Source organism: Chiloscyllium plagiosum, chromosome 7 (genome assembly GCF_004010195.1).
Source record: "Chiloscyllium plagiosum isolate BGI_BamShark_2017 chromosome 7, ASM401019v2, whole genome shotgun sequence".
Taxonomy (NCBI): domain Eukaryota; kingdom Metazoa; phylum Chordata; class Chondrichthyes; order Orectolobiformes; family Hemiscylliidae; genus Chiloscyllium; species Chiloscyllium plagiosum.
Window position 1 is genome coordinate 116,719,543 of NC_057716.1, and position 22,561 is coordinate 116,742,103.

At 43.7% G+C, this 22,561-nt stretch overlaps 1 protein-coding gene across 8 annotated transcripts in view; it reads right to left on the minus strand.

Moving 5' to 3' along the window:
* Positions 1–22,561, minus strand: part of akap11 (A kinase (PRKA) anchor protein 11) — a 104,597-nt gene that overhangs the window by 59,665 nt on the left and 22,371 nt on the right. For all 8 annotated transcript variants that reach the window (XM_043694429.1, XM_043694438.1, XM_043694432.1 and 5 more), the window contains 3 exons: positions 20,169–20,225; positions 11,923–12,057; positions 2,708–2,960 (listed from right to left, as the gene is read on the minus strand). In XM_043694429.1, coding sequence (XP_043550364.1) covers positions 2,708–2,960; positions 11,923–12,057; positions 20,169–20,225 — 445 coding nt within the window. The remainder of the gene's footprint in view (positions 1–2,707; positions 2,961–11,922; positions 12,058–20,168; positions 20,226–22,561) is intronic.

The following is a 22,561-nucleotide window of genomic DNA, read 5'->3' on the forward strand; positions in this document are numbered from 1 at the left end:
GGGTGGGTGGGGCGAGATCAGAGGGGGGCAGGGTGGACAGGGGGGTGGGGCAGAGGGGGGGCGGGACAAACACACTCCTGATGAAGACCTTATGCATGAAACGTTGATTCTCCTATTCAGTCTGAGTATGTTTAAAGTGGAGATTGATAGATACTGCTTAATAGACATACACAGGGTTATGGGGATGTGTAGTTCGAAGACAGTGAAGAGTTCAATCAGCCATGATCTACTGAATGGCAGGGCAGGCTCAATGGCCTACTGCTCTGTTCTTAAGCTGGAGGCTGATATTCAAAGTATGTAAAAGTCAGCCTTGCTGCACTCACACTGACAAAGAGTCACAAATTTCAAACAGCTACACACTGAGCAAGAAAATCCGAGAGGATGGGGCTGGACTGCACAGCTTCGAATTGATCCGTTGGATGTGGGATCACTCTTTGCTGTTGATCACTTGTGACTTAAGCTCTCGTCATGCAAGTTGTCCTGTTTGGCAGCTTCGCCAAGTTGAATCCTCATTTTCAGATATGACTGGTGCTGCTCCTGGCATGCTCTCCTGTACTCTCCATGCAACCAGGGTTATTCCCTTAGCTTGAGTGTAGTGGTAGAGTTAGGGCTATGCCAGGCCACAAAGTCTAATACTACTGTTAATGCCCCACAGCGCTTCCTGAATGGATGCCAAGTCTCGAGTTGCTGGATCTGTTAGACTTGTCGCATTCAGCACGGTGACATTACCACACAACATGGTGCAGGATATTTTCAATGTGAAGGTGGAACTGCCATCTCCTTAAGAACTGTGTGGTGGTCACTCTTACTGACACTGTCATTCACCTGCAGTTGGCAGATTGATGAAGATTAGGTCAAATAATGTTTCCCCTGTTGTTGGCTCCCTCACCACTTGTCCTTCAGTACCCAAAGAGCTTGATCTGTAGTGCTGCAGCCCCTCTTGGTGGTGGCCATTGAAACTCCCCAGGCAGAGTACATTTTGTGCCCTTGTCAGCCTCAGAGCTTCCTCTGAGGGCTGTTCAACATAGACGAGCAGCAAATCATCAGCTGAAGGTGGTAAATAGGAGGTTTCCTTGCCCATGTTTAACCTGAAGTCATAAGACTTCATGCAGTCTGGAGTCAATGTTGAGGACTCCCAAGGAACTCCCTCCCAACTATATACCACTGTATTGCCACCTCTGCTGAGCCTGTCCTGCCGGTGGAGCAGGACATGTCCATGGACTGTGATGATGGTGTCTAGGACATTGTCTGTAAGGCTTGATTCCATAAGGACGACTATGTTAGGCTGTTGCTAGACTAGCTGTGAGGTAACTCTCTCAATATGTGCATTAGTCCCCAGATGTTAATAAGGAGGACTCTGCAGAGTCAACAGGGCTGTTTTTGCCATTGTCATTTAAGGTGCTGAGGTCAAGCAGTGGTCTGACAGGTTTCATTTCTTTGCTTAGACTTTGTAATGTTATAATGGTGTAGAGAGGTACTGTACCTTTGAGAGAGACTGGAAGCTGGCACAGACTTAGAGACACAGAGCGTAGTGAAAGATAAAATGTAACATTTGACTGTGAAACCCAATAGTGCAGCTGAGTTGTCATGATTCAAAAACAAATTCGGCCAATCAGTTTAAATTATACTCCAAGATACCAAAGTCCAATCAAATTTGAATTTAATATTTTGACAACATCAAAACCAATGAAATGATCCGATGTTTTGGGGTATAAAGACAGGCATTTTGAACAGTTAGGGGGAGAACTGCCAAGAACACCAACAAATATAGACTGCTCGTTGAACCTGCGTATAAGAAATTTGTGCAGCAGAACATCGAAACCGACCTAAAGACAAATCTACAGAGGGAAATCTACAAAGGGGAATCGACAAAGCTGACTGTTTTAAAAATCACATTTCAAAACCAATCTTAATCAGGTTTTTTTTTAAATTGGACCATCATTATAGAGTGGAGGTAAAAGGTCGGTTTAAAGAGAAAGGAGGTGTAAATAGCTGTTGTTTTAATGTCCTCTATTGGACTGAAAGAATAGTGTTGTTAATTTTTACTTTATTGAGACCACAAGGATAGCTTTTTGCCTCTTGAAATGTAACAGATTATGGCACTAGGTGAGCTTCTGTGTGTCGGGTTTAAATTAGAAGAGGGGTTTAACGTCTTGTCATAACAGGAACAATCTTTGAAACAATCTGAGTGGCTCGCTAGGCCATGTCAGAAGGCAGTTGAAAGTTAACCACACAACAATTCTACAATTCTATTCTATGATAAATAGGGTTGACAGGAAGAAATGTCTCTGCTTGATGAAGGGATCAATGACCAGGGGGCAAAAGTTCAGGCAAGGGGCAGAAGGTTTAGATGAGATGTGAGGAAAGGTTATTTCAACCAGAGTGGTGGGAATCTGGAACTCAATGCCTGTAAGGGTGGTAAAGGCAGAAACCTTCATAACATGTAACAAGTACTTAGATGTGCACATGAGATGCCAAAGCATTCAAGGCTGTGGGCCAAGTCTGGAAATTGGGAGTAGAATAGTTTTGGATGTTTTTTGAGCAGACACGGTGGACAGAAATGCCTCTTTTTGTTTTCCCATCCTGGAGATCTCTAACTCTGACATGGATCCCTGAACCATGCTCAGCAAGCACGGGAAAGCTCAAACTGATGAAAGGGCGTTTGATTACATTTTCCAACTGAGCTAACGCTGGGGTTCACATTTACCTGCTGTTCCATGTTCAGTTCCAGCTTCCTCCTCTTCTAAGTGCTCAAAAGCAGTCACAAAATCATCCTCAATGGACGAGACAGACTGATTGGTGTCATCATCTTCTGTGTGAAGGGTCAGTGCTGAGTGGCCATCTAGTGAAAACTGAATTGCTCTGGTGTATTTGCTGAGTGCAGAGAACACAGAGCTGTCGGTGAACTTTAGAGATGCTGGTAGGTGCCTCATTACACAGACCATTTCAGAAGGGGAATGCTGCAAATCAGTTAAAAAAAAAAGACATTTCTTTAATGACACAAACAGACTTAAGAGAAAGTAGCAAATCCTCAGAAACAATTCTCAAGGAAACCTGACAACTACAGCATGTACAAGGTTGAAAATGGCTCTTGACAAATGTTTCGCTCATTCAGGAACATTAGTCCAGCCATGAAGAAGAAGTCTCTCAAAGCTACACCATGTCGTGAGATTCAAGGATGTGCCTTATTCTTATGTGAGCAGATATAATGCTGTGATGCCTCCAACATTGACACTGGGAAGATCCATCTCTACTTGTTCTGAGACATGGCTGGCAGGCTCCCTCTTTCAACCACTATCATCCACATGGTGATTGCAAATGATGGCTCTACCCATTATGAAACAGGACTCTCCTGGTAGGCCCCAGGGGGCCTTCCCCAGCTAGAAACACACTTGTTCTTGCACAGCAAAATATTCCAGAGGGAGACTTTACTGTCGTCACTGACGCCCTGCTGGACCAAGCCCCTTCCTTAGCAGTTTCTTATCAGGAAAAGTCACAAGGAAAATTGTCCCTTCATCATGGTTCAAGGCCATGATCTCATAGAAAGTGGCCTTGTGACACTCCTTCTCTTTCTCGATTATCCAAGTTGTGGTGTGTTTTGAGATACAAAATACCTGTGACCTGAAAACAAAAATCAAACTCAACTACATGGCTGCCAGAACAAGCAGTTTGCTCACTTAAAACAGGTCAAGTGGCCAACAACTCTAGGTGGGTTCTGAAACACACAGAAATCGCTAGAGAAACTCCGCAGGCCTGGCAGCACCTGTGGGGAGAAAGCAGAGTTAATGTTTTGTGTTCAGGGAATTCAGTGACTCTTCATCAGACCAGTTCATTTTTTATAAATCATCTTGTGGGACATGGGCGCTGCTGGTTGGCCAGCATTTATTGCCCAACCCTAATGCCTTATGCATTGGGCTCAGTGGTTAGCACTATTACCTCACAGCACCAGGGTCCCGGTTTCAATTCCCACATCGGGTCACTGTTTGTGTGGAGTTTGCACATTCTCCCTGTGCCTGCGTGGGTTTCCTCCCACAGTCCAAAGATGTGCCAGTTAGGTGAATTGGCCATGCTAAACTGCCCATAGTGTTCAGGGATGTGTAGGTTACGTGCATTAGTCAGGGTGAATGTACAGTAAAGTAGGAGAATGGATCCAGGAGGGTCGGTGTGGACTTGCTGGGCCAAGGGGCCTGTTTCCACACTGTAGGGATTCTATGTCCTAAATACATGTACATTCCTCTCAACCTGCACTCAGGATAAAATTAAGGCTAAGATCATAAATCTGCATATTCCTCCTCCCAAGATGAATTCCTTCCCATTTCTCTGCATTGAATCTCATTAGCCACCTGACCCTGGAAGTATTTGCCCTTTGGAGAACTGACAGGGATTTTGATCTGAACAAATAAAAGCCAAAGGGCCAGTATATTACCTTGCCAGAACAGAAATTTATGTCTCCATTATCTTAAAAGCCCAAATGTTCAAATTGAGAGTCTTGCACAAAATAGCAACAATATCAAACTAATGGTTGTGGAACCAGTCTGCGACACATTCAACTCCACAAACTCAATGCATCCATATCTGCCCAATTCCTGAGCCAGTAGCAAAATCCCATGAAAATGCACGGCACACAACGTGGAGGAAATGTACAAAGGAAGCTACAATTTCCAGATGCCAACGCCTCACAAGGCTGTGAAAACTTTGGCATTCTTATTTGTACACATTCTTACTATTTCAAGCACAATGGCATGAAGATATTAACTTTAAGATCTGAATGAAAATCATAGATAATATGAACAACATCTCATCTTGGAGGTGATATATGAAATAATTGTTGTGAAGTTGGGTAGAATGATTGTAGATTGGGAGACAGGAAGCTAAAGTTTGGTGTTTGTAAAATTGAAAAGCGAGGAAAGCTTTGTGTGGTGCCTTTAAGATGCTTTTTTCGTGAACTGCATTTTGAAAGTTTGCAAGTATATTGTGAGCCTGAACTGAAACATTTATAATATTAAAAGTTAGCAGGCCCAGCAACAGTTTTTAACCAAGACAACAGGCTTTTGAATTTAGCTAATCAATCCAGGCACTTAGATACCAAAAACCTATTACATTTAAATCTGATGATTTTGACAACATAGGACCAATCCTATTGTAAGGAATACTGATATGCCATCAAGGGTATAAAAGAAGGGGGCAGTTGGACAAATACCCCAGAGCTAACTGCCATCCACCAGAGCTAACGGCCTTCAGCGCGCTCTCTCTCTCTCTCTCTCAAAAATGTTAGCACAATTGCAGTTTCTCACTTGAGATTAGCACCAATCAATTGGGGGCTAAAGCTTATAAAATTATGATATATGAATAGGAAGGGTTTGGAGGGATATGGGCCGGGTGCTGGCAGGTGGGACTAGATTGGGTTGGGATATCTGGTCGGCATGGACGAGTTGGACTGAAGGGTCTGCTTCCGTGCTGTACATCTCTATGACTCTATGTTTAAGGTCTGTGGGTTTTGATTGATAATAGTTGGCACTGTAGTTTTAAATATAGGGCAAATTAAGGAGGCCATGTGACCTCTGCTCATCAGTAAGCCTGGGTGCTTTGATTTTCTGAGATCAAAGGAAGGCTCAGAATAGAGAACAAGGTCTTTCCACCAAGAGACAATGGTATCAGCTTACGAGTAGATTGCGTGTCTTCCAAAGACTCAAGGAGTTCTTACAGGTATAAAGTTATACCCAATTTCTTATTTACTGCAAATTAAAAGGGATTGGGATTAAGGCCAACTAATTAGCATCTCTACTGAGATTCAAATCTACTACACCTCCCATTGTCACGAGGAACCAGTCATGTGGAGGAGCTGATGTTGGACTGGGATGGACAAAGTTAAAAATCACAATGCCAGGTTATAGTCCTTGGAAACACAAGCTTTTGGAGAGCTGCTCCTTTATCAGGTACTTGCTCCTTCATCAACTACCTGATGAAGGAGCAGTGCTCCAAAGGCTAATGCTTCCACATAAACCTGTTGGCTATAACCTGGTGTCGAGTGATTGTTAACTATGAGGAAACAAAGCAGAGGAAGGCAATTTGAGGTCAGGTTACAGGTTTCCGCTTATTGAAATGCTGCCGACAACAGTCCTGAATTGATGGGAGCCCAGGCACCGTCTTTAAATGACTGACCGCCTGCCCTCTCTCTCCAAACATTCCCTGGAGTTCTACACAGGGGTGTACCCTAAACCCCCCCCTACCCCAGATAATCTCTCCAACATTGTCCTGGACAGGACAAAGGTGGAACCTGTCAAAAAGTTGTAGTAAAAAGGTGAGTGCGTGCGCTATTTGGAGACTTCCCCACCCCCCCCTGCAAAATTGTGCAGCAGCAGCTGTCCTGTTGTTGGTGTCCAGTCTGGCTGCTCTGGAGAGGGGGCGGGGGGTGGTGTTGGACAGGGTTGGGAGCGCAGGGAGTGGACAGGGTTGGACTCGGTTGTAATTAAGTTTCATGTGGTCTTTTGTTTTTACTGCTCCTCTGTTTTTATTTCATGAATAGTGTGTTGTACAAATACCCCCGGTGGGTGGCCTGACCACCTGCTGGTATGCTTATTAACTTTTGTCCATGTGTCGACCTACATGCACTTTATGATACTGGTAAGAGGAATATGGTACGACAGTACCATTCTACTATATCAGGCAGAATGGAGATGGTTATTTTGTTGATTAATATTTAATAATTGCCATATTCCTTTTTCCTTTTGTTGTTATTTTATAGAGAGATCTGGCTTGTTTGTCCACCTTTTGACTCATGCCAAGCATGAATTTCATCCCCTTTAAGTCAACTTCCTAATTTCATCTTAAAAAAATTCTTCAAAACTCAACCTACACACGAATATATATGGTACTTGTACTATAGAAGACTTTAGTCAGGTGAGGTATTTGCTACAATGTCAGAGGATGAGAGGCAGCATGTTACAAGTATATAAAATGGATAAGGTGGATAGTCAGAGTCTTTTTCCCAGGGTGGAAATGACAAATACTAGGGGGCATACATTTAAGCTGAGAGGAGGAAAGGTTCAATGGAGATGTGTAAGGAAAGTCTTTTTTAAAAATAAAAAATATGGGGGTAGTCGGTGCCTGGAACATGCTGCCAGGGCAAGTGGTAGAAGGAGATACATCAGCAAAGTTTTAAGAGGCACATGAGCAGGCAGGTAACAGAGGACTACTGACCATATGCAGATAGATTGGATTAGTTTAGCATGATATCATGGTGGACACAGACATAGTGGGCCATAGTGTTTCTTGCCTTCCAAGTGCAAGAAACAAAAGTCACCAAGCTTCCACCCTTAACCAGAAAAGGCATCAGTCATAACTGGTGCCTGGACTCAGAATGAAGATTTAATTCATAAACTTTTGTAGGAAACTGAAATATTTGCCTACCTTAGAGCTAGGAGAAGAGAACTACAGTACAAACCTCAGCGAAAGGAAATTCTTGGATCATAAGTCACTCGGCTGGGGAAGTAAAAAGGAATCACGTCGCTGGAAATTTGAACTTTCAGTTAAGTATTGATCTCTGTGGAGGTTGTGACATTGTGATCGAACGGATTGAATTAATGAGTCATTGGTTTCCACGATGAACAAGGAAAATAAGCATTGTATAAAGAACAAAGTAAAGAGCACTGACAGTCAAGGTACACGAACATTGCAGGATGATCTGGTCAAAGCCAAAAAAAAAGTGTAACCCAAACGAGATATTCACCAAGCAAAAACGCACGTGGGTATCTTCATCACTGATAAAAATAGGGGAATAAAAAGAAGTGACAAATTAATCTTCACAATCATTGCGGTCCCGAAAAAAAGAGGGGACTTCACAGGGCCTTCATTTTCCCCATCTCATTTTTAAGATATAGGCTTCCAAGATTATTACAAGAAGGACAAAGACTGAAAGAAATTGCAAAGCAATGTCAAAAAAAGTTTGCTGACCAAAAGATGACCATGTTAAATGATTACCTAAACAGCAAAGATTACAAGTGTATCATCTCTATTAAATAATGCTGAATGGTGTGTTGAATTAAATAATACAATAGAGATTTAACATCCATGCAGGATGAGAGAAGATAGAGATAGATGATAACCAAAGTTGATAATGGCAAGTGAGTGCAGTAAGGACACAGGGTAAGAATAAATCATTCCAGATAGCATTGGTCAGTTCTGTGTCTATTATAAGAATGTGGTTGTCAGTTTACAGCCAAGAAAAGCTGCAGATTTATACACATCCAGGTGTTAGTCCGAAGGAGAATGTAACCAAGCTGCTGAACCAAAAAGCTTTGTTCATCCGATTTGTGTAACTTCAATTATAAACAGCATAGTTTCAGACAGACCTTCCTCTTTCCCAATTAATAACTGGATTACTCTTTCCTCACAGATGAAAAAAATAGTAAAAACTAGAATCAGTGATTCCAATGAACACAGATGATTTGCTGTAGAAGCATCTTTCCCAAAGCTCCAGAAGGTAGCCACTCCTGGTGACTTCACATTTGTTCCCGATTCAGAAATCTCAGCTGGAAATCTGAAACCACCAAGCAGAACAACAAGGCTCAAAAATTAAGGCATCCAAATCAGCAAAATGAAGGAAGATCTCCACCAGAGGAGAAATGATATGCTTACTAGGCTAAGAGAAGCACTTTTCGCAACCAGATTCTGGCTCACACAAGGACTCATACAAGGATTTGCCAGAAATAGAGTCATGTACACCTTTTTAAATATGGGGTGGGTAACTAGTCATGCTCTGCTGTGGTGTAGTCGTGTGCTTCCACTGGACTTAAAGATAAAGGAAGATGCTGAATATAGCAAAATCCATTTGCTAGATTCAGGGAGATGAGGTGGAAATCCAACAGCACTGCAGGACATGGAGTCATAGAGACATACAGCATGGAAGCAGACTCTTTGGTTCACCTCTCCATGCAGACCACATATCTTGAATTAACTTAGTCCCATTTGCCAGCATTTGGCCCATATCCCTCTAAACCATTCCTATTCATATACCCATCCAGATGCATTTTTAATTTTGCAACTGCATCAGCCTCCAACATTCCCTCTGGCAGCTCATTCCATATACGTACCACCCTCTGTGAGAAAGTTAACCTCAGGACCCTTTTAAACCTTTCCCCTCTCACCCTAAACCTAATTTTTGACTCTCCTTGGCTATTCAGCCCATCCATGCCCCTCAAGATGTTAGAAACCTCTACAAGGTCACCTCTCAGCCTCCGATGCTTCAGGGAAAACAGTCCCAGCTGCAAATACCATGGCAGCTGGTGGAATTTAAATTCAATGTACCAATCTGGAATTGAAAGCCAGCCTCAATCATGGTGGTCAGGAAACTCAGTTGAAAACTCATGTGGTTCACTAACATCCTTTAGGGAAGAAAATCCACTGCTCTTTCCTGGTCTAGCTGACATGCAGACCCTTGATTCTTAATTGCCCTCTGAGATGGCCTTGAAAGCTACACACTTCAAGGATTGCCTGCAATGCCACAATCCATAGAGGAAAGCAGATAAAAGACCCACAGAACGGAAAGATGGCTTACTCTGTTACAGTTCATAAACCTCAAAAAAAAATTTGCATAAATAGGGTGCCTTTCACAGCCACAGGGCATTGCAGCCATAGAAATGCTCTTTGAAGCACAGCCACTTCTACAATGAAGGAAACACAGAAGTCGATACACACATAGCAAGTTCCCATAAACAATGTGATCGTAAGCTGTGATAAGCTGTGATATTTATTTTGGTTAAGGAATAATTGTTGGACAGGACATAGTGAAAAGGTGGTGAAATTCTCTGCTCTTCTTCAAAATGAATTTTCCTCTTTAAAGGGCAGTTGGGGCCTCAGGTTAACACGTCATCCAAAAGAGAGCACCTCTGACAGTGCAATGTTCCCTCAGCAGTACACAGGAGAGGTGGTCAAGAGTTTGGTGTTCAAGACTTTGCAGCAGGACCTGAACACATAACCTTCTGACTCAGGAGTGAAGTTTGCTACCAACTAAACCAAGATCGCACTATACTCCTTTGCACAGACAAATCAAAAAGATCAAATCCTCCTGCCTGCAGATGGTCAAAGTATATCTAAGGTGACTTTTTAATTGAAAGTCTGGGTGGCACAGTGGTTAGTACAGATGCCTCACAGCACCAGAGATTGATTCCAGCCTTGGTTGATGCTGTGTGGAATTTATACATTCTCCCTGTGATTGTGGGGGTTTCTGCCAGGTGCTCTGGTTTCCCCCCATGGTCCAAAGACGTGCAGGCACTGGTCATTGACTTCAAGAGGCAAAGTGGAGGACATGTCCCTGTCTGCATCAATGGTGCTGAGGTGGAGATGGTCAAGACTGTCAAGTTCCAGGGAGTCTTGATCACCAACAATCTGTTCTGGTTCAGACGGTCAAGAAAGCACAACAATGCCTCTACTTCCGCAGGCGGCTAAGGAAATTTGGCATGACCACAAAGACGCTTAACAATTTTTACCGATGCACTATCGAAAGCATCCTGTCTGGATGCATTCGAGAGGTTTGGCAACTGCTCTTCCCAATACCACAGGAAACTACAGAGAATCATGAACACGGTCCAGTCCATCTCACAAACCAGCCTTCCATCCATTGACTCCATCTATACTTCCGGCTACCTCAGGACAGCAACCAACATAATCAAAAGATTCCTCCCATCCCATATATACTCTCTTCCATCTGCTTCATCAGGCAGAAAATATAAAAGTTCTAATACATGTAAGAATAGATTAAAGAACAGCTTCTTCCCCGCTGTTTTCAGACTCTTGAACGGACCTTTCAAATGTCAATTCTGATCTCTCGTTAGCCACACCTTCTCTGTAGCTGTGTTTTCTGCACTCTGTGTTCTGCTGCCCTGTTGCATTTTGTATGGTACGAGATGCCAATACAGCATGCAAAAAGTAGTATTCACTGTATCTCAGTACATGTAACAACATTAAAGATTAGGTGGATTGGCCATGCTAAATTATCCCGTAGTGTCAGGGATGCCTAGGTAAGGTAGATTAGCCAGGGTAAGGATGGGGCAATGGGGATAGGGTGCGATGGGATGGTCCTTGGAGGGTCAGCAGATCCGATAGGCCAAATAGCTTCCTTCTGCACTGTGGGGATTCAATTTAAAGTATTAAACCAAAGCGTGGAAGGGAGCAAGAGCCTTCCAATTCCAAAAGGGACCAAGGTTAACAAGCAGCAATAAAGAAGAACGTCAACATCTCAGGGCCAGTGTGACATCCTAATCACAATGTGTACAACTCTCCAGTTTGTCACAGGCATCTGCCTGTGGGGAGTAGCATCATCAGTGTGTATATACAAAGTGAGGGGTGAATGAAGTATGACGGCAGAAGACTTTCCCCACAGTAAAGTTAGGACTGAAAAATATATTGTCACGTGGCTGGTACAGCACAGAAACACTGATTCCACACAGGGAACCTGTGCAGGAAAACAAACAACAACAAATTTATAACCTAGGAAGCAATTTTGTAAAATTCTTGATGAAATGTATTCAGAAAATGGATGAATAGATACAACATTAAAAATAAACTTTCAAATAAATGCTACTTTATCAATGCAACAAGTCTTGCAGCTTTCTGGTCACTGTGTCAGTGATGTGCCTTGTTATCCATGTGCTTACATGGAGTTTAAAGTAGACTGTGTAACGTAAACCTTCACACAGTCAAAATAAAACTGGAAATAACTGTTCCCAATACGCTGCCTTTAATGAATATCTGATGTCAAAGATTTATATGCTTAATTGGAGTGGCTCTGAAATTTTAATTATGATGATGTACCACAAACTGGAGACAGCAGAGCTTGGACTGGCCTGACAAACATTCTACATAGCGGTGTACAGGATAACTGAAATCCCAGTTTCACCCCAGAGGTTGTGTTGCAGTTATTACCTGGCTAACAGTGTTCTCCTTTGTCCTGGAGTGTTTCTTCAAACCAGTCAAAAGAGCGATTTCAGTGTTCTTCAGCTTGTGGAGCTGTAATGAATTCAGCAAACCAGATAGCTCCGGATCAATAGCAGCCAGGGCCTGTGCAAGGGAATCGAAAGTTGCAGAGAGCTCGTCACACCAACCAATGTGGGTTTGAAGTAGGTCAAAAACAAATTACACACACTGAAGAATGGAAAGTGAGACTGTCCACTGCTGTACATCCTACACACTTCCTCAAATGACTTTTCTGCACAATATCAGTCGTCCATATACAAACCTTGGGGGAAAATTTTGAACGATGCTAGTTAAGCACATGTACCACGGTGCTCTACCCTATCGGCTCCCACACCAGAAAAATTCCAGAAACACCATTTCCATTCAGTTGCCAACTTAGGTTTACAATACTCAAGAGTTCAGACCAGGGTGCTAACATTCCTCTTAATCAGTTTAGCTCCTAAACTAAATTAGTTGCACTCAACCTGGAGAGGCACCAATATTCTGTCACGGAGGTTTGCTAAAATATCAGAGAAGGTTTAAATGAGTGTGGCAGGGATATGGGAACCAAAGCAGTTGGTCACAGGTGGTGGTGCACATATAGAACGAGCTGCCACAGGAAGTGGAGGAGGCGGGGACAATTACAACATTTAAGAGGCACCAGCATGGGTATATGAATAGGAAGGGTTGACAGCGATATGGGCCAAATGCTGGCAAATGGTCAGATTTGGGTGTCTAATTGGTGAGGGCCGAACGGTCTATTTTTGTAGTGTGCAACTCCTTGACTAGAGAATAGCCAAAACTGTTTCTTTAAGAATGGCAATGGAGATAGTACAGGAAATTACAGGCTGGTGATCTTTATGTCAGTGGTACAGAATATACTGGAGAAGATTCTTAGGAACAGGATTTATTCACGTTTAGGGAAAAAAGCAGACTTATTAGTGATAGGCAGCATGGCTTTGAGCAGGGCAGGTTCTGTATCACAAACTTGATTAGTTTTTTGAGGAAGTGATGAAGATGATTGATCAGGGCAGAGGTGTGGATGTTGTCTACACGGACTTAAGCAAGATCTTTGACAAGGTCCCTCACAGCAGGCTGATATAGAAGGTGAAGTCATATGGGATATGCAGTGAGCTGTTAAGATGGATACAGAACTAGCTTGATCACAGTAGACAAAGTAGTATAGAAAAAGTGTTTTTCTGATTGGAGATTTGTGATCAGTGGTGTTCCACAGGTCTCAGTGCTTGATTCTTGACTGCTCGTTATTTAAGTGATTTGGAAGAGAATGTAGCTGGTCCGATTACTAAGTTTGCAGACAACACAAAGGGTGGTGGAGCTGTGGATAGTGAGGAAGATTGCCAGAGGACGCAGCAGGATATAAATAGGCTGGAGGCTTGAGTGCAGAAATGGCAGATATACAGTAAATGGCAGAACCCTTAGAAGCATTGACATAGAGGGATTTCTGTGTTCAGGTTCACAGTTCACTGAAAGTGGCAATGCAAGCGGATAAGGTGGTCAAGGAGGAGAACGGCATGCTTGGATCATACAGTATAAAAATTGGCAAGTTGTATTACAGATCTATAGAACTTTAGTGAGGCCACATTTAAAATATTGTGTACAGTTCTGGTTAGCACATGAGAAGGATGTTGAGGCTTTAGAGAAGATACAGAAACATTTTACCTGCATGCTGCCCAGTTTGGAGGGTATTAACAATGAGAAGAGATTGGACAAACTTGGTTTGTTTTCACTTGAACATCGGAAACTGAAGACGTTTCTGTAACCTGGTACGTAAACCTGATAGAAGTTTACAAAATTATGAGGTGCATGGTTAGAATGGAGTGTTGGAGTCTCCCAGGGTAGAAATGTCAATTGCTAGGATTCATAGGTTTAAGGTAAAAGTGACAAAGTTTAAAGGAGATGTGAGAGGCATTTTTTTTTAAAACACAGAGGGTGGTAAGTGGTTGGAATGCGCTGCCAGAGGAGGTGGAAACAGCAAATAGGCCATCAATGCTTAAGATGCCTCTTGACAGATACATGAATAGGAAGGGAACATAGGGGTACATACTATGTCGAGGAAAAGATTCTTAGTTTAGAAAGATGTCATGTGTCACTGCAGGCTTGTTGGGTCAAAGGGCCTGCTCTTGTGCTTTACTGTTCTTTGTTCTTTTGTGCATAGCACAGTTTGCCGCAATCATGTCTAAAATGTGTGATAATCATAATCATATTGTCTTCTGCAGAGACCTGAGCAGCAGCACTCGACAAGAGTCACTTCAAATCTAAGATATTTCTCTCAGCATGATTCAGAAGCGGTCACTATTCCAAGAGTGGGTTTAATGTACCCACCTTCCACTGCTGCGCTGTCAACTGAAGGAAAATATTGCCTCCAGACTCTTTACCAAGATTATGCTTCACACGAGAACATACAAAAATAGCAAGAGCTGGAACTTCAGCCCATCAAGACCACTCTGCCATTCAAAGAGATCAAGATGGATGGGCTACTTCAACCGCATCTGCCTCACTATCCCACGCTAACATTTAGAATTCTACCAATCTTGGTCTTGAATATGGTCAATGTGGACCTACCATAATCCTCTGGTGCAGGTGACCACCATCCTCTGAGTGAAGAAATTCCTCCATAACTCTGTCCTAAATGGCCGACACCTTTATTCTGAGACTGTGTCCCCTGTTCAAGACCTTGTCTCAGCCCCCGGGCAAACATCCTTCCTGCATCTAACCTGTAAGATTCTGTATGTTTAAATGAGTTCCCCTCACTTTCCCTTTTGTTGTTATTTCAACTTGATCTTTTATTAGAATTATAAAGACACATTCAATAGCATAGTTTATGACCTCAGGCTTATTCAAACATGCTTTCAAAACGTCATCACTGTTGTAATGAAGGAAATGTGGAAGCAATGTTCACACAAAAAGCTCCCAAAGCAGCAAAAGAGAGGATCTATGCAGACTGATAATGAATCTAGATACACTTCTGCCAGATGCAAAACGAGATTAGATTCAGGAGGTAAAGGTTCTGTGGATACCTATGGAGAACCTTTACTGAGGTAATGAAACCGCTAGGAGACTTGGAAGATCACAGTTATGTCACACAAATCCGTCAGCCTGGTGGTACATCCAGGAGCAACACCAGGAAGCCTGAGAGAAAGCAGTAATGTCCAACTTGAAGTCTTTGCAACACTGAAAGTGCTCCCAGACTACTGGCTGTTTTTTCTTATCAGAAAATCGGGTCATGCTTGGTTATGCTACACACCTCTGGAGCAGCTGGAATGGGAACACAGGCCTCTTAGTCCAGAGGTCCACTGCACCACACGAGCCCTACCTCGCCCTCCATAGAATATTTTACATTGACCCAAGGGGGCAGTCAAGGCTCCCGTTTAATGTTTCGTCTGAAAGGCAGCACCACTTATAGAGCATCACTCCCTTGCAGTACTGCACTGCAAGTGTCACTCTTCATTATGTTCTTAAGTATCTACAAATTTTTGATTCAGAGACAAGAGGTCTAGAAATTTTCAAAATCAACCTGCTCAGAGATGTTATTACACACTTCTGAAGAGATGGGATGCTACAACTGTATCTAGGACAGAGTGAGGACTGCAGAAGCTGGAGATCAGAGTCAAGAGTGTGCTGCTGGAAAGGTACGGCAGGTCAGGCAGCATCCAAGGAGGAGAGTCGGTGTTTCGGGCATAAGCTCTTCATCAGGAATGAGGCTTGCGGGCCGGAGGGAGTGAGAGATAAATGGGAGAGGGGGGGGAAGGTAGCTGAGAATGCGATAGGTTGATGAAGGTGGGGGTGAAGGTGATAGGTCAGAGAGAAGGATGGAGCGGATAGATGGGAAAGGTGATGGATAGGTCAAGTGGGTGGTGCAGAGTTGGAGGCTTGGGACTGAGATAATGTGGGGGGAGAGGAAATTAGTGAAATCCACATTGATCCCGTGTGGATGGAGGATCCCAAAGTGGAAAATGAGGCATTCTTCCTCCAGGTGTCGCATCGTAAGGGTTTGACGGTGGAGGAGGCCTAGGACCGGTGTGTCCTTGGCAGGGTGGGAGGGGGAGTTGAAGTGTTCAGCCACAGGGCAGTGGGGTTGTTCTGTGCGAGTGTCTCAGAGTTGTTCTCTGAAACGTTTGGGAAGTTGGCGTCCTCTCTCCCCCAGGTAGAGGAGCCCACATCGGGTGCAACAGATACAGTAGATGACATTGGTGGACGTACAGGTAAATTTCTGTCGGATGTGGAAGGCCCCTTTGGGGTCTTGGACGAAAATGGCGGAGGGGTGGGGAGGTCTCGATCAGGTTTTGCACTTCCTGAGATGGCAGGGGAAGATGCTGGGAGTGGGGTGTATACTGGTATGGACGGGTATGTGTGTGTGTGTGTATGTGTGTGGATCCAATGAGAGAGTCGCTGAGGGAATGGTCTCTCCGGAACGCCGATAGGGGTAGATATCCTTCTTCGTAATTTCCTTTCCCACGTGGTCGATGATGCCCTCCAGCAAATGTCCTCCACTTCCTGCACCTCTACCCTTGAACCCCACCCCTCCCAACGCAACAAGGATAGAAGCCCCTTGGTCCTCAACTTCCACCCCATTAACCTCTGTATACATCGCATCATCCTTCGCCACTTCCACCACCTAGAAACAGACCGCACCACCAGTGATATATTTCCCTCCCCACCTCGATCAGCGTTCCGGAGAGACCATTCCCTCAGCAACTCCCTCATCAGATCCACCTTCCCCCACCACCCCACGCCCCACTCCCAGCACCTTCCCCTGCCACCACAGGAAGTGCAAAGCCTGTGCCAAGACTGCAGCCCTCCCCCCCCCACTATTTTCGCCCAAGGCCCCAAATGATCCTTTCACATCCGACAGAAATTTACCTGTACCTCCACCAATGTCATCTACTGTATCCATTGCACCCGATGTGGTCTCCTCCAGATGGGGGAAGAGAGGACACCAACTTCCCAAACGTTTCTGAGAACATCTCTGAGACACCCGCACCAACCAATCCCACTGCCCTGTGGCTGAACACTTCCATTCCCCCCTGCCACTCCACCAAGGACATGCAGGTCCTGGGCCGCCTCCTCCACCGCCAAACCCTTACCACCCAACACCCGGAGGAAGAACACCTCATATTCCGCCTTGGGATCCTGCAAACACATGGGAACAATGTGGATTTCACCAGTTTCCTCATTTCTCATCCCCTCTGCTCATTATCCTAGTCCCAAGCCTCCAACTCTGCACCACCCTCTTGACCGATCACCTTTCCCATCTATCTGCTCTCCTCTCCTCACCTTCACCTCCCACCTTCATCTACCTATCGCATTCTCATCTACCTTTCTCCCCCAACCCCAGCCCCTTCCCATTTATCTCACAGCCCCCCCGGCCCACAAACCTCATTTCTGATGTAGGGTTTATGCCTGAAACGTCGATTCTCCTGCTTCTCGGATGCTGCCTGACCAGCTGTGCTTTTCCAGCATCACATTCTCAACCATCACTGTATCTGCCACATTTAGATTATCAATTTCCTAACTGCTCCATGCCTTGTTTAAATAATAAGGCCTTCCCTTCACTTGTTTGTTTATACCCATTACTTAGTTCAAAACCTCAAAATTTTTATGCTGTAATGACCTAATAAGGAGACAGCATGGGGAACTTTGAACACAAAAGCCAATTAAATCATTCTAAATGATCAAGTTGAGACATTTCAAGGCAATCAATGCAAAAACATGACTCAATATCTTCATTCTTGGAGATGAGATCACATCTAGTTACCACAATATGTGGAAAATAAGATCGGAGGATAGCTCGGACAGCATTTGTTTACTGATGTCTAAAGATTGTGACCCACAAGGTGGTTCATCTGCAATGGTTCTGCAGCATCCAACCACACCCACCCCTCCTTGCCCTGCTACCTTTTTGTAGCCCAGAGACACTCTAGTTTTTCAGCTCTGAGTTGAAGTACTAACATTTTATTTTTGCTCCGACAATTTTAAGGCCCTCTTCATTTTTGCACAGTCCGTGTGGAAATGTTTACACATTTTATTGTCTGCAGTTCCAATTTTCTTCCATAGGTCTGGTCTTGTTCAAGATTCTGAAGCATACGGAAACGTGGATAGGATGGAGCATCTTAAAAACCCCTTATAAGGCTTTTCTTCGTTTTAAGCTATTGCTGACATCATTCACCTTCACAAAATTACTTCTGGCTAGCTCTATCCTTCTAACTTCTGAAGCACGCCACCAGGGCCACTCAGCTTCTGATCTCATTACAACATGGACAAAAGAGCTAAATTCTGGGGACAGTGGGTGCGTGTGAGACAGAGAGAGACAGAGAGAGACAGAGAGAGACAGAGAGAGACAGAGAGAGACAGCCCTTGATATCAAGGCTAAACTTGACTGTGTGAGACAAGAGGCAGCCCTAACAAACCTGGAGAAAATGGAAACCAGGGAGAAAACTCTCTGCTACCTGGAGCTAGATCATCTCAGCTCCAGGACATCGCTGCAGGGGTTACTCAGGGTAGTGTCCTTAGCTTAACCATCTTTAGCTACTTCATCAACAACCTTCCCACCACCAGAAAAGGAGATGTTTGTTGATGATCACACAATGTTCAATACTATTTGAGGCTCCTCAGACACTGAAGCAGTCCACGTCCAAATGCAGCAAGACTTGGATAATATTCAGGCTTGGGCTGACAAGTGGCAAGTGTGAGGCTATGACCATCTCCAACAAGAGCAAATTTAAACACTGACCCTTGACATTCAACAGCATTACTATCACTGAATCTTTCACTATTAACATTCTGGGAATGACCAATCAAGTGGGCTACTTTGTCCTGGCTGGTGACGTGCCTCGAGTGTTATTGGAGGTGCACTCACTCATGCAAATGAGGAGTATTCCATCACTCTCCTGACTCGTGCCTTGTAAAGAGTGGACAGGCTTTAGGGATTCAGGAGGTTAATTACATGTTGCAGTATTCTTAGGCTCTGACCTGCTCTTGTAGCCTCAATGTTTAGAGAGTCATAGAGCTGTACAGCACAGAAACAGACCCTTTGGTGTAGCCCACCCACACCGACCAGATATCCTAAATTAATCTAGTCCCTTTTATTAGCATTTAGTCCATTCCCTTGAAACTCTTCCTATTCATATACCATTCAGATGCTATCTAACTTTGTAATTGTACCAAACTCCACAACTTCCATACACATTTAGGCTACACCTCCCTGAACATTATGGGCAATTTAGCATGGCCAATTCACCTAACTTGCACATCTTTGGATCGTGGGAGGAAACTCATGCAGACACGGGGAGAATGTGCAAACGCCACACAGTCAGTCAACTCAGGTCCCTGGTGCTGTGAGGCAGCAGTGCTAACATCAGGGCCATCCCATTGCTTCATGCATTCTTACTCGATGAAAGCACCAATACAGCTACTGTCTGATGGAAGAACTGCAATACACTGACCTCCTAGTGCTGAGCCCTGATTCATAACTGCTGCCTGGTGCTGACTTCAAATTATCCAGTGGTCAGTCCAGGACTGGGTCAGTCACAACTGTAAGGAATTTGATTTTCCATTAACAGTCTGGTGCACTGTCAGAGGCTTTGCTGATCTAGCAAACAACTATTGAGCTGCTTGTTCAGAGATGCACTATCACCCAATACATTTGGGAACATCTCAAGAGTAGCAGCCCAAGCTCTGGACTAACCTATGAGAGGAAACACTGCACTTTCATCCACCTTGTCAAGGCCATTTAGAACCTTATACACTTCAATCAAATCACTTCGCATTCTTCTCCACTTCAGTGGAAAGGAGCCCAGACTCTCCAACCTTTCAACATAAAAGTACCTGTTCATTCCAGGTATCAATCTAGTCAACCTTCTCTGAAACTGGATATACCTCTACAGTCTTCCATTCAATGTGAAGCATACCTTGAAATTCGAAACTGTACAAGGACTAATTTTCTAATTTGTTGCAATCATTGAAAGATGTTCCAAACACACATCTGTGTCTCCAATTGTGTGAGACTCAAAAACCAAATGGAGTTCATAAAGTGCAGCATTGCACACCAGTAAAATAACAATGCTGCCCATCTAACATTACTAATCAGAAGCAAAGAAGAAAAGGCAAAGAGCATTTTGCTTATTAAAGGAACACAAAGCAATGCAAATTTAAATACTGGCCACAGACCATCTTTCTATAGTCTAAAATGACAATACCTGTTTGTCAACCAAATCTTCATCTTCAGTTGAACTGGAAAACCCCAAGAAAGTGACCTGTAGAACCACAGAAAAGGTTATTTGAGTGACTGCTTCACAGTATGGCAACATCTGAGGAATAACACAATTTTGTACATTGTTTTTTTTAAAATCATAAACTTCAGTGATGTGGATGGGGGTAATAAGCATCCAAGTTGCAAACTGCAGTTGAAAGGTGATAATTGCACACACTGACCAGGAAACTCCAGCAATTGGAGAAACTTGAATTAACCACGGTTCGGGTGTATCAACACCTAACAGTGGGGTTTCAGAATTCGGACCAAAGGATTCAACAGAAATTTTAGCGTAGTAATGATGGAACAGCACCATGTGGGGGGGGGGGGGGGGGGGGGGGTCAGCCCTCAGCAGGGAAAGAGATGGATAAAGCAACAATGTTTATCCAAATAAATTAATAAGAATATAAAGTTGAAAGATATGTTAGGAGGTAAGACTCAGTGACTGTCCGAAAGACTGGGATAAATTCAGAGTCCAGCAAAGGAGGCTAAGAAGATAATAAAGACAGAGCAAATAAACTACGAGGGCAAACTAGAAAGGAATATAAAGACTGATAAAAAGACCTTATTTAAAAACAGAGTAAGGAAGAGAGAGGTCAAACTGATAATAAGCTCCTTAGAAAATGAATCTGGGAAGGAGATCAAGGAATTGGCAGAGGAGTTAAACAGATATTTTGCATCAGTCTTTACAGTGGAAGACTCCTTGAATATTCCAATAATAATAAAGAACATGGAAAAAAAACAACAAAAAAAGTGTATTGTGGATACTGAAAATAGCGCTGGAAAAGCACAGCAAGTCAGGCAGTATCCGATGAGCAGGAAAATCAACGCTTCAGGCAAAAGCCCTTCATCAGGAATGCCCGAAACGTTGATTTCCCTGTTCTTTGTATGCTGCCGGATCTGCTGTGCTTTTCCAGCACCACTCTAATAAAGAATGTTGGATCAGCCATGATCCTACTGAATGGTGGAATGAGCTTGACGGGACTCTCGTTCTTCGGTCTCACAATCTTAGGGAGTGCTGCATTGTCAAAGGGTCAGTCCTGAGGGACTGCTGTATGCTCATGAATGTCAACATGTTCAAATAAATGCAAGCAGTCCCATAGCACTCTACTAAATGGAACAGGTAAATTCTCCAGGCTCCTGGATAAGACTATTCCTCATCCAATACCACTAGATTATCTGGTTAATTATGCTGCTGCTATTTGAGAGCTTGCTGCACGCAGGGTGGCTATTGTTCTTCCTTACACATGCTTTAAAAGCAATTCAATCCTTGAAGCATCTTAACATTAAAACACAAGTGCAGTCTTCCCTTATTCTGCTGGGCTGACCATGAATTGTGTTTCATGTAGAACTATGAACTTGAGCAGCCTCTGCTGTTGATATTGTTAACTGCAAATAAATGAGATTGAAATGTCCCATGGTGTGGTTTCTTGCAGCCTGACGATGAGCTACAATTCTTTCCATTTGTAATGGAGTGAGCTGTAGGAAGATCTGCTTTTCATTATATTTATATTTCTCTCTGATAATCATACACATCAAACTATTACAACTTTAAATAATTAGGCTGTGGCAGACATAGTAAAATACTCAAGTTATACTCAGAGCTTTCAACCATGCATTGAGGAGATAGTGTTGAAGTGACGTTGTCGCTGGGCTAGTCATCCAGAGGCTCAGGATAGCGCTCTGGAAACAAGGGTTCAAATTCCACCACTGCAGAGAGGCAAGTCTGAGGTTCATTCAGGTGGTCTAAACAAACACGGCAGTTTTGCTGTGGAAAACAATGAAGGCAAGACCAAATGGAAGGAGAGACATAGAATTATGGAATCCCTACAGTGTGGAAGCAGGCCATTCAGCCCATTAAGTCCACATCTAGCCTCTGAAGAGCATCCCACCAGGTCTAACCTCTACCTTGCATTTCCCATTACTAATTCACTTAGCCTGCACATCTTTGGACTGTAAGAGGAAATATCTAGGAGAAAGGGAGGACTGCAGATGCTGCAGATCAGAGTCGAAAAGTGTGGTGCTGGAAAAGCACAGCAGGTCAGGCAGCATCTGAGGAGCAGGAGAATCGACGTTTCAGGCATAAGCCCTTAATCAGGAATGCCAGAAACGTGGATTCTCCTGCTCCGCGGATGCTGCCTGACCTGCTGTGCTTTTCCAGCACCACATTAGACTGTGAGAGGAAACCCATGTAGATATGGACAGAATGTGCGAACTCCATGCAGTCAGTTAGAGTCATAGAGCTGGACAGCACAGAAACAGACCCTTTGGTCCAATCCGTCCACACCAACCAGGTATCCTAAATTAATCTCGTCCCAGTTGGCCCATATCCCTCTAAAC